Source organism: Podarcis melisellensis (genome assembly GCF_964234715.1).
Source record: "Podarcis melisellensis genome assembly, chromosome: 3".
Taxonomy (NCBI): Eukaryota; Metazoa; Chordata; class Lepidosauria; order Squamata; family Lacertidae; genus Podarcis; species Podarcis melisellensis.
In genome coordinates, this window is record NC_138530.1 from 117,558,699 (window position 1) to 117,575,594 (window position 16,896).

A 16,896-nucleotide genomic window follows, 5' to 3' on the forward strand; every position below is an offset into this window, starting at 1 on the left:
ATGGTTGCTTAAATATTATCCATGTCATAGGTCTCATTGTATGGACGTGCATTTTGGGTAGAACCTAGGCTGCAATCATGTGCATGTTTACTTGGGGACATAATGAACATACTTCCAAGTAAGCAGTTGACTAACTTTTGAGGAAGCCCAAGGGTAGTTGTTTGTCCTGTGGATTTATTTTTGACAAATCTTTGAAGTTTCATTACTTGATTTGGGCATATGTGCAATAAGGGCTTTATGGAGCCTTTCACTGGAACGGAAAGGCAGGATCTTGTGTCCAACTGCAACCTTATAGAGAAAGAAAAAGAAACAAAAACATATTTTCTGTGTGCAGAACTTTTCACAACTCATCATATAGTGTATATGGACTCACAGATTATTGACTGACTTGAAGCCCTGTTTCAAAAACTGCACCAGTTTTATTAACATGCAGCAGTTTTGCACAATTTACTGTCATACTTCAACTATTATTAATCATGCAATCTTGCACATGTCTGCTTGGTAACTGAGGACAGGTACTGCAGCCTTAGAATATCTTTTAAACTTTTACTGCACAAAGTAAATGAACCTCTGGCACTAAATTCTAAAAACCAGCTGTGCCGGTTTTGCTTCATGAGCTTAACAGGTGTTTTGATGCACACATGGTGTACCCACAGTCCCCAGATTCCCTTCTTCCTTCAGTGAACATGTATATCCAAAAGGTTGTGTACACAAGACAACAGCCTTGATTTTTATCTGTTTTATTTATTTACATTAGGAAGGAAACAGGTTCACACACATATGCCATGCATTTCTTTTTATTTTTTTATTTATTAAATTTCTATCCCACTCTTCATCTAAGTATCACAGGGTGGTTTACAATATAAAAACACAAAAATACATAACACAGTAACAAGCAAAAACAGTACCTCCACACACAGATTAAAAGGCCAAAATGGTTTGATTGGCCAAAGGCCTAGGAGAAGAGGAATGTTTTTGTCTGGCACTTGAAGATATGCAACAAAGGTGCCAGGCAGGCCTCCCTGGAGAGTGTCCCACAAACAGGGAGCAACTGCAGAAAAGGCCCATTCTGGTGTTCCACCCGCTGGACCTCCTGTGGAGGAGGTGCACAAAGAGTCTCAGAAGATGATTGCAGGGTCTGGGTCAATCCTTGAGGTACTGTGGTCCTGAGCCATTTATAGGTTTATAGGTCAAAACCAGCACTTTGAATTGGTCCGAGAAACTAATTGACAGCCAGTGCAATCTTTCTCAGTATGGTGAACTAGAACACCCTTCAGCCTCAGCCAGTCAGTACAGCCATGGTGAAGGGCACCATACTGGAGAAGGCCGCTCTAAGGCAATAAAGGCCACAATTGGCCTGTCAGGAAGTTCTTCCTAATGTTTAGGTGGAATCTTCTTTCTTGTGGTTCCAAACTACAAGAAAGAAGATTCCACCTAAACATTAGGAAGAACTTCCTGACAGTAAGAGCTGTTCGACAGTGGAATTTGCTGCCAAGGAGTGTGGTGGAGTCTCCTTCTTTGGAGGTCTTTAAGCAGAGGCTTGACAACCATATGTCAGGAGTGCTCTGATGGTGTTTCCTGCTTGGCAGGGGGTTGGACTCGATGGCCCTTGTGGTCTCTTCCAACTCTAGGATTCTATGATTGCTTTAAAATATTTAATGGCATGTGACCTCTTACATAGTAAATATATAGGTACAGAGTTGCTCCCTTGATACTTATTAAAAACCCATCCCAACATTTTTGTTTATCAAATAAAGCATCTAAGTGTATGTACTCCTCTAGAAGTAAAGCTTTTTCTTATTATATTGGAACTTATAGTTTAAAAAGAGTTGTATGGTTTTCTGTATGCACATTTAAGCAATATACATTAGATCAAATCTGAATTAAGAAACACCAGGTTTATGTTCAGGATCGTAAACTTGTTCAAGTACACACCTTGATTCAATATCTGTATATAGGTTTATGTTCAGGGTCGTAAACTTGTTCAAGTACACATCTTGATTCAATATCTGTATATATGCTGATTGAAACAGTGTAGGGCAAAGTCCCTGTGACTGCTGAGTTTTGCATTTGCATCACTTGTGATGTGGCTAACACCCACACACTACATGCTTAGACTTGACTAGTAATTATAATTGAGCTGTAAAATGTTTTGACAGTTTTTAACCATTGTGAGATAGCTAATAAGCTAACATGTGGCAGTAAAGCTTAGCTGTTTGATTTATGGGTTTTTTGATAGATTTTTAAATAAAAAATAAAAAAATTAGATTACTACTACATTACAACCACACAGCTACTAAGCATCCCCCCCCCATTTTATTCTAAGTAGAGAATTGCTCTGATTTCTCAGAAGTTGATTTCTTGATTAGTAATGGTCCCAAAATTTTGTTAAAGAGATTTTGGTGTACAAGTTTTTACTAAACTGCAGTTGCACCAAATTTTAATCATAACAAAAGGTACCCAAAGCTCTTTCTTGGAAGACTATTCATCTGAAATTAGTGAGGCAATTTTTATGCAGCATGTTTCGAATCTGGATAACTGTGTGTGTTTTCTAAGAACGCAGATACAGCAGTATACAAACTAGAAAATTACTGTAGACCTATGATCTTTTATTTATCAGGAGATGTGTGTATTTTTGCAAGTCCAGGCAACAAGCTTAATCACAAATATATGTAGGAGATTTTGCAGTTCCTAGAGAAAGTGTGTGAGGCCTCTTAAACTGGGCATGTAGCCAGTTTAGATAGAAGAATGCATATGTAGTGTTAGGGAGTATGTCTGTGTGTGTTTGCAGGGGGGCATTAACTGCTGGCTCAACAGATAGCTATTAGTTGAATTAAATTTCAGAATTGCAATGGAAAAACAGCACCTTTCCCTCTGTGCACCCCACTAGTGCTGCTTTGCTTCTGCCACCTTGGGGGAATGGAGCACAAGGCATGGATTAGCTGTATGGTCTAATGTGGAAGAGCACATGGGCAACAAGTGTGTTCTTGCTTACTTAGGGTGGCACTGCATACTTACATGCACTTTTCAGCAGAAGCCCACTCTCCTGTGTACCCTCTGCACAGTGCAGGATCACCTTCGGAGGCCAAAAAGGGGGATTGGGGTGATTTCCTGTTCCTGAGTATAGGAAGTGGCCTGGGTAGATGAATCTTGCTTGCCTCCTATTGCTGTGGGAGTAACTTGCAAGGGGTAATTTATCATTTTTTATTTGCATGATTTGGTCACATCTGGCATGCTCATGCTCATGCTCACTGGTGAATATCCCAATGCAACAAAATGGTGAAGGTTGACTTATATTAATCAATCTTTCCTAGTTTACAAGCTTGGATCTGGGACAGGGATCACCCTTTGGCCCTGTTGGCCTCACTAATCCTCAAGGCTCACTGACTGCCTGAGATATCCCTAGTAAACCCAGGTGTGTGGGTAGTGGAAAACATGGAGCAGGGTCTTTTTCTGCTCTAAATGCTTTGTGCTGGAGAGAGAGTTACCTGAGCAAGCCTGACAGCAGGAGAAGTTGTTTCTTAGCTCTCTCTTAGCAACAGATGTGCCCAAATGACTGAGCTGTTGGCTGTTAAGCAGTTAGGTTCATTGTGGATGTTTACACAAGTTAATCAAGTTGGACCTTTAATTCAACAAAGGTGGGTCATCTCATTCTGGGGCAAATAAGCAGTAGAAGTAGTGCAACACTTTTTATGTTTAAAAACCACAAATACTCAAGTTTTTGTACCTGTATATAAATCTCCATCTTTTATTGGCAACTCATTTAGGAGACCTGGTGTGGTGTTTCATTAGATTAGGATTAGGGTTGAACCACAAAGTTGGTTGGGTGGCCTTCGCCAGTTACCATCTCTCAGCTGAACCTGCCTCATGTAGTTCTTGTGAGGATAGGATTTGGGGAGGGAACCAAGTGCAGGGCTCTGAGGTCCTTGGAGGAAGGGCAGAATAAAGATGTAATTAAAAAAAAACCCGAAATAGGTAGCTTTAATTGCAATCACTGCACCCATGTCAGCTGCCATGTTTGTAGCATCCTTCACATCACTGCAGCAATAACTGCTTGGGCAAAAGGATTCTGTGGAACCCTCTTGCTTTAATCTTTTATCTGAATGGTTTGTTTACCAATCTGTGCACAAAGCCCAACCTCAAAAAAAAACCCCTAACAAAGCTCTTATATGCAGGAATAGGTAGAACACTGAAGATAGCTTAGAAAATCAAAGAGCTGTCATATATGCAGACACATACAGACATTTTTTCCCCTGTGTGTGTTCTGCAGTACAGAATAGATGCTCTGACTGCTAGATGGCCAGTCTAAGAGTTCAAAGTGATGAGAAAGGTGCTCCATGTGAATGCAAAGTTTTTGACCCCCAAAATTCTGCGTTCTGCCGAGATTCCCTGCCTGCCTCCCGTTCCACACACACATTGCAAGCTATCAAGGGATTAGTTGCTCAGTGGCAGCCTCCTTTCACACTTTTTTTTACCACAAAGTAATTAGTACATGGCAATTCCAGAACATTGTTCATTGGAGTTCCGGGAAGGTAAGGCATCTTGTGCTTTGGTGTGAATCTTCAGCCAGTTTTGTTTTGCAGTGTTGAAATACCAAGCTTTGTGATTAATCTTACATTGCCACCTACTACCTCCTGGTAACAAACTTGTTTCCAAGCTAAACAGACACATCAGTTACAAATGATTTATATTACATTGAGAACATTAAGGAATAGCAGTATGCAACTAAGGACACTATTGTAGACTTGTAGAAATGTAGAGGCAGTGTATGAATGTGATGTGGTGGTTAGAGCATTGGATCAGGAGCTAGGAGACCAGGCTTCAGATTCCCAGATCGGCCATGAGGCTCACTGGATGCCTCGGATCGCTCACAGTCTCTTAGCCTAAGCTACCTTTCAGGGTTGTTGTGAAGAGGAAACCCATTTACAACACCTTGGACAAAAGGTGGGATAGAAATGGAATAGTAAGTCAATAAAATCAGGTTTATAATGGGAAGCTTGTCTGGAGGCATTAAATGCATTTTAGACAGGAAGAACATACACGATTACTCAACACAGAAAGACACTATATGAGCACTGTAATGGGAATTGGGGTTGCTTGTGCGTAAATTCCAAACTGCTCCAAGCTGGTTGTATAGCTGGACCTTTCCCCGGTTTGACAGCCCTAACAGCGCGACTGTCTCAGTCACTGGCAGAATCCGTCAGTGGGCGTTTCCTAAACTTTTTCCAACATAAGAATTCCTTAACAGCAAGTCTCCGCCTCGCTTCTCTGCGCGGAAGCCTTCTGTGCAGAGTGGGTGTGCCAAGCGGTGGTCCTGCGCTCTCCTCACTGATCTCACTGGAAGAGTCTCGGAGCCTCCCCTCCGAAGTACTCTCAGCCTCTCCTTTCTTCCTGGTGTCACCTTGGTTTCCTTCCCCAGCGGAAGCTCTCTCTCTCTCTCCTTGCTGGTTCCCTCTCCGGCATCATTAGGGAGCCTTACCTCTCCACTCGGCTCCGATGTCAGTTCCCTGACAAGCACATACATCACTGGAACATACTAAACAAGTAACAGGAAGTAAGTAACAAGAGAGAAAGTAATCTAGGTATCTGAGCACAAATAGTCATTTCAGATATAAAGGGCATGGGTTGTATAATCATGAGGACCAGGCTTCATAAATTAATACGGGATCTGCTACCCAAATTTTTATTAAGACAATAAACTCATATATGCAGCTACAGCAGCTTGGATTTTGTTAGCCCAAAAATGGTGGGTGAGAGAGGTCCTTCAGAAGGAGGAATGGCAACTTAGAATGATAGAATGAGTTAGCAGCAGAATAAGAGAGCAAGAAGAGTGGCTGCATATATGCATTCCCCCCCCCCCCCCGACACCAGGATACCTCCTTCTGCACCATTCCCAAAAGGAATGCTCTGTTTTTGTGGGATTTTTTTAAAATACATTTTTCCATCTCTTTGTATATCATTTCCCAATACTTTTTAACTATTTTGCATGCCCACCATGTATTAAAAAGTATTCCTTCTACTTTTGCATTTCCAACACACATCAGATTCAGATTCGTACATCTTAGCTAATCTGCTCGGGGTTAAATACCATCTATGTATATGATTTTCTTTCAGTGCATAGCATGCATTAAATTTTAAATCTTTCTTGGCTTTGCCAATTTCTGCTATGCCAGAATTTTCCATCCTGTTGCCGCCTGTAGAAAGCTGCCCATCTATAGACTGCTAGCATTAACCAATCTTCCAACCACCAAATAACAGGAAGCAAGAGATATTTCGCCCCAGTGTTGCACTTAATTATTGATTCATTTTAGGTTTGTGATGCCTAAGGATGTAAATTAACATAAGCAAAATGTCATCTTATGCAAAAGTAGAATTACATAAGCATTTACATTAACAATGACACTTAAATGCAAAAAATAAAGTACCAAGGTATGTTTTTTAAATAAAACACACACTCACAGCTGTTGTTATAGTTATGCTGAAACTTTAGAAATAGAAACTTTAATTAGAACAGGGAAGAATCGCTACTTATTGGGGCATTTTTCAAAAGAAGACCTGCATTAACACCTTATATACAGTTGAACTTTTGGATTAGCTGCATTCTCGTTCATAGTTCGTTTTTTGATAATATTGTATTTACTTGAGTTTAATGCACCATCAAATCTAATGCACAGCTCAATTTTCAGAACCTTGAAACCAAAGAAAGTATTTGCTGGTGAATTTAAATGTGCTATCACATCTAACGTGCACCTTAATTTTTTGCAATGCCATTTGGCCAGAAAAGGTGAACATTAGATTTGAGTAAATATGGTATTGCTCATTAAATTTGTTGAGATACAAATAATTGTAAATTGCAAAGGAAAACATTCATTTGATTTGTTCTGACATGCATCTAGCAACATGCCAGTGACCCTAAACATTCTAAGTCTGGCACCAAGCCATTTAACCAAAATGTGCAAATATTCTGATTTTCATATCAGTCATTTCCCTATTCTTTCAATTTTGGATGAGTTGTCCCTGAGACAGCAGTAGGTGTGTTGTAAAAGCAGTGAAGAAGACAACCTTCCAGCTTGCTCTTGATTTGAGAAACAGGAAGAAAATCAGACAGACTCTTTTTTCACATTCATTGAACTTCTCATTTTCGTCATTTGTCATTCACCTTCTCCTCCCACTAACCCATTCTCATTCTTTTATCTCATTCAAGTCTGTGTCAAGATACCAGATGTTTCCCATATTTCTGTGTCAGGGTATTGGGGGCTAGCGGCACATATAATAAACAGTTACCCCATTTGTTGGTGAATATGGTTATTATGTTAGTCTTCCTGACTCTTATCACTGAAGAATTTAGTAGTAGTAGTAATAGTAGTATTTATTAATTAAATTAAGATACTGCCCCATACCCACAGATCTTAGGGTGGTTCACAAGTTAAAATTACAAAATAAAAACACAAAATACATACCCCATCCAAAAAAAGTTTAAAACCATTTAAAACAATTTGAAAAACTGAAATTGAAAAACACAATTGAAAAACTATTTAAAAGAATGCAAGCAGTACTCCGCCGGGCGGCAGCAGGCCTTATGAAGCCTGTCAGGCCCCACCCCAGGCCTGGTGGAGACTCTCAGCAGTGTGATTTAGGACTGTCCAGACATTACATGCTGTAGAGATGTAATACTTTAGATGTGAATAAAGGATCATGTAGTCTGCCTTCCCCTTGCCCACTTGTTGTAACTTATGAACAGAATCTACATGAGTAGAAATGAATGCATAATTCATTGTGCACTTCATGAAAAAGCCACATATTAGTGCTTGAGATATAAAGGCCTGGAAAAAATCAAAAGGGATTGGGCGGTTTTTCTTTTAAATGCTTTCTTCCTGAATTTTTAAAAAAAGAATGATTTTCGTTTAGAATAATGAAAAAAATGTTCATATACTTACTCCCCCAAAATGATTTATAAAACTGTGTAACAAATAGATGTTTATGTAATGATTTCATATTGTACAAAGTCTGAGATCATTACAATTCCAGTACACTGAAGACAAGCAAATAGTGAGTTGCACACTAAGACTACAACTCTTAAACGCAAATGCAAGAGCAAAATGCATTTCTCCCTCATTGTCAAAAGATAGGGAGGAGGAGTCAGGGCCTTGCTGCCTTGTGCTCTTCCTCTTCCTCTTTCTATCCCCTTGACTAGGCTTCAAAGGACTGAAAGTGGGAGAAAATAAAGAGCAACATAATTTTGTTTTCAACAAATTCAACAAATCCATTGAATCCAAAGTTTCAAAGGCAGAAGTGTAGGTGATGACAGCACCGCTTCTACATTTGATTGTATTACAAAACAAGCAGCATATTAAGGGTGGGACGTTGCAATGGTATTTTCAAATGTTGCAGAGCGCAGAACATCTTCTGGTCTTCAGTCATAGAATGCAGTCTGAGATTCTGCCCAGGGCGCTGGCTCCATCTTTTTTTTTTTTTTAGGGAGCCAGTCCCTTCAATATTCAGAGGGCTCCACATGTGACGTCCGGACGTTGTGTAGGCCCCCGCAATTGTCCAGAGAAGCTGGTGTATCTGGATTCGGCATAGCCTATTCCTCCTGAAACATGGTTGCAAGGCCTTTGCACAACAGAGCCTCTGACTTCTCTTTTTACCTGCCTTAGATTCCTTGATCTTCTGCATGCTGTGTGGAACTGGTCTGTTTGGAAATACACCAAATTTAAAAATAAACTGACAAAATGTACAAGGTTGTTTCATTTGGGACAAACCTTCAGTCCTTTTAGAAGTCAAAGATAAATAAGATGACAAATTTGAAGGAAAGGGGGCTATTTAAATTTCAAGTAGTGCTCATTGAGTTTGCTCCCTTCCCCTCTTTTTCTCAGCTCATTTTATGTCAGCTTGACACTGTGGAGGACTAGAGAAGATTTGTTAATTTATTTCACCGTAACATTGATGGGTTCTGTTTTTAATGTTTTTTGCTTGCTCCTCATAAACTAGCAAAACCAAAGAGACGCTAGGTTTCTTACAGTTCAGCAGCTTGTAGCTCCATCTGAAACAAAAACTTTAGAAAAAAAATCTGTTTGTTTATAATCCTATGTTAAACCAAGTTATACATAACACACTATATGTTCATAAAGTAACAAAGTTGCTTTCAGTATGTACATAAAAAACAAATATTGGTTAATTTTTGTGTGAAAAAATCCATTCATTTCAACAACAAAAAACCCGGAGGAAAAAAATTATGTGGCTTCAAATTTTCCAGAAGTTTTACAAAGGGGAGATTGTGCCGTTGGGCAATGCTTGTACCAATTGAATGATATCCTTAGAATACAGTCCCCAGTCTTTCAGCCATCAAATGCCTGGGGAAATAGGAATATTTTAAAGATCCTTCTGAAAGTTAATATGAAGCAAACAGATGCACCTCTCCAGGGAGAGAAATCCACAAAATCCCACTGGCCATGGGTCAGTACCTGGAAGCAGGTCTGTGCAAGGGGGGCAGCCAGGTATACTTGCCCTGAGCCTCAGAGGACTAAGCTGGCCAGGGGCCACCACCAGGGGAGAGAAAAATTCAGAGTAATTCAGCTGCTCTTGGCAACTGCCAAGTCCTGCAAGTTATTTCGCTCCCTCCATTAAATGAATGGTTAACATTTTCTCAAGCCACTAAGCAGGTGTTGAGATTTGCCCAGCTGTCACCTCTGTGGTTGTAGTGTTGCAAGTCTATTGTCTCACCCCCCTCAAAATAATATTAAGAATAACATGAAACAATATGAACAGCCAATAATTGGTATTGGTCACCAGATACAAAGCAAAATACTGTAATGATGTGCATAAGGCAGAAAATAATAGCAGCATGTTAAGTTATATTTCTTTGGCCAAAATGTTCCTCCTCCATCATTTTGCCATATTCTGAACCATAGACATGTGCAGTACATTTCATAAGAGTGAATATTTAATATATAGTCATAATCATAAAGGACATTATTTTTATTCATTAAGCAAACTAAAGAAACTAAAACTTAACTTCATACCTAAACCTTACTTAAAAATACAAACTTTAAAATGCGACCCAAAATACATTTTTGTTGTTGTGGTGATAACCAGGTTTATACACAAGTACAGTCCGTTTTCATTATCTTTATCTTTAACCAGATTGTGAGCTAACCCAAATTGACTAAAACAGAATAAGGTTTCTTAGTCTTCCTGTGCAAAACAAGAATATGAGCTGTTTCTCATCAGGACTTCAATTCCTCAGTCACATCAATGTAATTAACTGACACAGCCAGTTACTCCTTGTTTGTGTCCCACAGATTTGTCTTCCGAAAAGGTGGTGAGTGGAGCGTGGGCAGAGACAGAGCCATGAGACAGAGAATAAAAAGGCTGGGTTGGATTGCAGCTTCAGCCAGCATCTATCTCTGGAAGGGGGAGCTGGAGCCAAAGACTCCACTACCACTTCCAGAGACAGACACAGGCAGAAGCGACAGATCTGTTCCAGATCCATTCCAGCCTTTTTATTCTGCTTGTGTCTCTCTCTCTGCTTCTTTCCTCCTCCCTTCTGCCTTTATATGTACACCAGCGCCACTCGCCCCTGGCCCGGGCATCTGAGGTCACTGAGTTGTGTTCCATACTCTCCCCTCTCCTCCACGATCCCCTTGTTTTGAAACATCAGGGGGTATGCATGGGCACACCTGGCGCACCGTCTGCACATGCCTCTGTTCTGAGCATAAATGGTTGCTTAAGGCAGCCCAGTATTATTGTATCTTGCAGTGCTGCATCAGAGTCCCATGTAAGCAAGTACTTGAAAGAGAATTTCAGACACTGTCTGTGATAATATTTATCAAGAATTGCTTTTCTCCATTTGCTGTGTTCCTGTTAATCTAGCAAGGAATACATGCCAAAAGGTGTGCTGCTGCTTTTGTTTGCGCACCTGTTTCTGAGAATAGAAAATAGTGTACATGTTCCTCAGGTTGTTGTTGTTTTTTTAAGAATTAACACTAGGCTTTTCCTCCTGCCTTTCTTAAACTGATTTCATAGCATTTTTTCCCTTTGCTTCCATTCATATTTTCATTAGTGTGCCATGATTGCTTTTAGCTACCTTTGCTACACATAAACAGTAAATTTACCAGAGGTATAATGTGTACATTGATCTGTATTTCTCCTCCTCTCAATTCACGGAAGGTGATAAATCAAAGGACACTGGTGCAGAATATTGTCATTATTAGACAGAAACTTAATAACATATATAATTACAAAATGCAGTGTCTATCTTGCATACTGTGTTTGAAAAGTAAGTTTAAGGACGGAATACCAGTTTAAGATTGTTTGTTTGTTTGTTTGTTTGTTTGCCGTTGGGAAGTGTACTTTTATAGTTTCATTTCTAATAAGAGAATGCTTATTTCTACAGAAAATGTGCAAACCCTACATTCAATCAAAGTAATATTGATTTAAATAATTTCTTGTCATTTCTTCCCGCCTGAATTTTAGTTATCATCAGAAAAGCAAATTGTTTACTTTATGTTAGACATCTGCAATTAAGACATTTGAAGAGTAGTTTGGCCATGAGTCATTTGAAAGTCAGCTAAAAACAAACTGACTAGAACAGCATAACCTTGTTAGTGAATTCAGCTAGGTAGCCGTGTTGGTCTGACGCAGTCAAAATGAATAAAAAAATTGTCCAGTAGCACCTTAGAGACCAACTAAGTATGTTCTGGGTATAAGCTTTCGCGTGCATGCACACTTCCTCAGATACACTGAAACAGAAGTCAGCACACCCTTACATATGGTGGGAGGGTGGGGTGGGGTTTTTCTCAGTAGGGTAGTAGGACATGGGTGATTGAACAGGTTTACCATCCCATTGAGTCAATCACCCTTGTTATTGTAGCTTTAACTAGTGAATTCAGAATCACATTGATAAATGCTTATGAGATGGGAGCAGTATTTATTACTTGGACAATCTTTGCTTCATGACTCTGCTGGGACCTCTCTTTGATCAAATGCCTTCTTAACTACTTCTGTTTATGATTTTAAAATGTTGTGTATGATCTTGTGTACGTCTACAAATCTTAGGTTTACCTACATGCCTACATAGCTTAGATTTGCAGTTTAAGAAAGAGGGGGAGATGGAAAGAAGGAAGGAGGTGAATAGGTGATGGCATTGAAGAAAAAGAGTAGCAGAATATGGATGTTCATCATGTTTAAAGATTATGCTTCATTTCTCTCAGTTAGGCTTTCAGGACAAAGTTTCCCATTGATTCACTATCTCCTCAACTCCTTAGGATTTGGTTAAGACCCAGCTTCAAATCCCCATTCATTGCCGCCGCCACTGCCAAGCCTTCTATGAGGAAATCTGTTTACAGATGCACATTTTTGTGGTATTTTTATTTTTTAAATATATGTTCAGAGTACCCAACTCACAAATCAGGAATGTGGCAGTTGTAAAGCATTGAATTGAGGGCTATTTAATATATGTATCACTGTTGAAGTAATACACACTATGATTAAATCCTGTGTCTAAAATTTACTAAAAATTAGTGGTTCCACCGCTGGCTTGTAGATTGTCCTCGAGGGAATGCAGCTTTCAAGAGAAAAATGGTTTTCTACCTCTGTGCTAACCTTCCTTATAGTATGTATAGAGCATTTCTACTATACATTCCAGAGGGATGTGCACTGTTGGCATAGTTTCTTGTGCAATTTTTGCAAACATGTTCAGGAGTGGAAAAACTTTACATTCTCATTTTAATTGCCCTCACTTGCCTGCAGTGATATCGCATAGCCAAATATGATTGTGTGTTTTTTCTTTGTTTTTTAATTGTGTGATATCATGCCAGATGAAATATCATTACGTTCCCTAATTGTGTGGGATCGTCCACTTGACTAAACTGGAAAAGAAAAGCAGTTTATGGGAGTGGATGGGAATCACAATAAGGAAGCAACACCTGGGAACCGCAGCACAGAACAGAATTAGGGAAAAGTGAAAATTCACACAGTGGTTTTGATATTTACACTGCATCAATAATTACAGATTTTGATCCAGATATAGTCTTCATAAAATTGACCAGCAAATCCATTCTTCAGTTGGGCAAGATCTTTTTAATTTAAGGTTATTTACACCTCAGCCTAATCCATTACATGGCCATTGTATTGTAATCCATGGGGTTTATATCCATACAGTATGTTTAGAAGTGAACTGCTGGTCTCATCAGTTTGAATAAGGTTTACTTTACTTGAGTCTCTGGTTAGGCTGTGACCAAAAGTATGTTTTATTGACTAGTGTGCTTCATATTTATATTAAATTTTGACCTGGGCTCTACTGGTTCAGAATCCCCGCTTAGCTTCAAAATTTTCTGGGTGGCATTGGATCAGTCGTTTGCTCAAAACCTAACCTATTTCATGGTGATCTTTTGAAGACAGAGAAGAGTGGGGGGCATGTACACCATCTTAAGATTTTTGAAGGGCAAGTGGAGATAAAAATGTAATAAATTCTGGGTGGTATTCAAGTAATCCATTCTGTTAGCACAAAGATTTCCACTTGCAAAATGGGACTTGCCCCACTCTCCTTCCCCTGTGCATGCTCCACACCCTTCCCAAATCTGCTGTAGGGATGCCGGTGGCTCTGTGGTCTAAACCAGTGTTTCCCAACCGGTGTTCCGCGGCACACTACTGTGCCGTCAGACATTGGCTGGTGTGCCGTGGGAGGGAGGCGGGCGAGTCGGGCGGTGAGAGGCGGCGGCGGCGAGGATCCGCGTCGAGCCGGGGGCGGCTCCGCGGTGGTGGTGCCGAGCGGCGGGGCAGCGCGTGCAAAAGGGAGGAGCGCGAGACAGCGGAGGAGGAGGAGGCCGGCATGTCCGGGCAGCAGCAGCAACAACAGCAGCAGCAACTCCCGGCGACGGCTCCTCAAGCCCCGCCGCCGCCCCCTCCTCCGCCCGCTATCGCCGCCACCACCACAACAGCCGCCGCCGCCTCAGTTGCCGCCGTCCCTCAGTCCCTCGCTCTGCTGCCTCCTCCCACCCCCAAAGCTTGGAGGTTCCCCGGCAAGGTGGAGGGAAAAAACTTTCACTTTCGTGCGTCCCTCCCGGCGTGACGCTGCGCGCTGACGTCACGGGGCGGGGCTTTAATGGTGGTGTGCCGTGAGATTTTTTTTCAGTAAACAGGTGTGCCGTTGCCCAAAAAAGTTTGGGAAACACTGGTCTAAACCACTGAGCCTCTTGGGCTTGCTGATTGGAAGGTCGGTGGTTCAAATCCCCGCGACAGGGTGAGCTCCCGTTGCTCTGTCCCAGCTCCTGTCAACCTAGCAGTTTGAAAGCATACCAGCGTGAGTAGATAAACAGATACCACTGTGACAGGAAGGTAAACAGCATTTCCATGCGCTCTGGTTTCCGTCACAGTGTCCCGTTGAGACAGAAGCGGCTTAGTCCTGCTGGCCACATGACCTGGAAAACTGTCCATGGACAAACACCAGCTCCCTCAGCCTGAAAGCAAGATTAGCGCCGCTACCCCAGTCACTTTTGACTGGACTTAACCGTCCAGGGGTCCTTTACCTTTACCCAGAGGGTTGAGAGAACCCCTAGATTTAAGGGGTGTGCAGAAACCCTTGCATTGAAGGAGCATTCACTTAGCGCTATGTTGGATTTCACCTAAAGTATTTCAGGCATTAACACTTTCCATTGCTCTTTACTTGCTTGTGAATGTTTGCAAATGTTTGTAATCTACAGTTTGTCTGTCACCAGAAAAACCTTTTTACTCTTCTTTCAGTTTTACCTGTTACTTGCACTTAAGCATCCATCACTACTGTAGGCATAGATCCAAGCATTAAAACCGAAAGCAGTGACAACATACAATTTTTTCAAGTTATTTGGCATTGCATGTCTGTGCTGCTGAAGGGTATATGAATTAGATAATAACATTCTGCTTATCTGTGAATTTGTTTATTTAATCACAGCTTATTAGTCTAACAGTCAATAAAAATGAGAAATTACCTTTGTGGTATTTCTGTTACAATGACTGTAAGCAGCCCATGAGCACTAAAAGCATAAATCAGTTGACAGTTGACAGTTTTAATTGCTTAGCACTGGCATGCTTTAGTCAAGGGAGGGCATCGTTGGTCTTTCAAAGTTAGGCATGCTGGTTAGGATTATTTCTTTGTAAATGTGTGCTGTTGAGAAGTACTAACAACTTTTTTAACCTCTGAATTTGACAACTTGTGTACTTGGCATTCTTGCTGTACACTTATGGAATACTATGGTTTCTCTTCAGATCGTATGAATCTATCTTACAGAATTCCACACACCCCCCCCCCAAGCTAAATGATCACATTAAGGTTCATGAACGAATGCCTTCCTTTTGTCAAACTAGTTCTTGAAAGGTTTGCATATATATTCCAGCTGAACAGTCCTGCACATTTAAATGTGGATAGGACATATTTTTAGCTTTAAAAAAAACTAACAAATATTTTATGTGAAAGCTGGGGGGGGGGAATTACCTTTCAGATACAGAGAACTGAAAGAATAGATGCCAATGTCTTAAAATAAAATTATTACTAACATATTCCACTTTAAGTCCCTATAACTGTTTGTCATCATACAGCAACTCACATTCTGAATTTGATTTTTTTATTCTAGAGCAGGAAATCTCAACTTGTGGTCAACTTTGACCCTGATATGTTTTGCTTTTGGATAATCACAATGCTGACTGTCTTCATTAAATGTGAAATGTCTTTATGAGGATGTTTTTACAAGACTGAATTTTGAATAACTTCTGTAAGAATGTGTGACATAACTACATACTATGCAATAATGTGCCTAAAGTCTTTAAGCACTTAATGTTAGTATTTCTCTCAGTATAGTTGGCCTGTTCTTTTTTGTAACGTTCAAATCCTGTATAGCACATCCTTCAGAGACGAATGCCAAAGGCTAAGTCTGTAAATAATGACTTGAGATTTGTGTCTTTTTTCCAAGTTACAATGATTGTAAACTGACAGCTTTGAAGGACCTAAACTGACATCAAAGGATGCAAATTGTCTAGGCAGGTCAATTAATGATTTCTCATCTTCCATTACATTATATAATGTTAGCTTTTTTCCTGTTTTTTTTCAGCCAAGCCCAAAACCAAGTCCTGTTTTGGGGAGGAAGACAAATGCTAGTCAGTCACTGCTTGCTTGGTGCAAAGAAGTTACGAAAAACTATAGGGGAGTGAAAATCACCAATTTCACTACATCCTGGCGAAATGGATTATCCTTTTGTGCAATATTACACCACTTTAGGCCTGACCTAATGTAAGTAGAAGCATTTTGTCTTTGTGTTTGAAGTTTTTTTCTTATTGTGGTGAAATAAACATGGCAAAAATAAATACAACTTTAATTTCCTGGATTATGTCTCTTTCACTTCTATTTCAGTTGTTTTTTTTTAATGCTATCCTGCAGGGTGCAGCAGAAATGTACATATGTCCATACCTTATGGCGTTTCTGACACTTTCTCCAAAACCATTCCTATTTCCCTTTCACTTGATTTTGGTGTGGATGTTTTTCTTTCTAATCTTATACAAAGAACTGACTTGAAGATTATTATGAAAATTGTGTTGGTGTTGAAATGAGATGAGACAAATAAGCCTGTAGCTCTATTGTACTGACAACGAAGGATTACCTCATAGAAAATTTGGTTGTCAAAGCTAGCCTCAAGTCCCTGCCTTAACTTCTCTTTTTAGATGGAAAGCTTCAGGCAATGAAACATGCAATCTCTATATTTTTATTTATGTATTTATTCTTTTAATTTTCCACACTATTAGTTTTGCTGATTGGATTGCAGTGAAATTGCTAGTTACTGTTTGATGCTGTTTTATGTTGAATTCTTTTTTTAAGATAGTGGTTTGTTTTAAAAACTGCTGCTTTTATCAAGTACTTTACATACCTAC

General features: G+C 40.1%; 1 protein-coding gene across 4 annotated transcripts in view; it reads left to right on the forward strand.

Moving 5' to 3' along the window:
• The window catches only part of EHBP1 (EH domain binding protein 1), a 265,000-nt gene that overhangs the window by 137,605 nt on the left and 110,499 nt on the right, over positions 1–16,896 (forward strand). For all 4 annotated transcript variants that reach the window (XM_081906038.1, XM_081906040.1, XM_081906039.1 and 1 more), the window contains one exon: positions 16,083–16,261. In XM_081906038.1, coding sequence (XP_081762164.1) covers positions 16,083–16,261 — 179 coding nt within the window. The remainder of the gene's footprint in view (positions 1–16,082; positions 16,262–16,896) is intronic.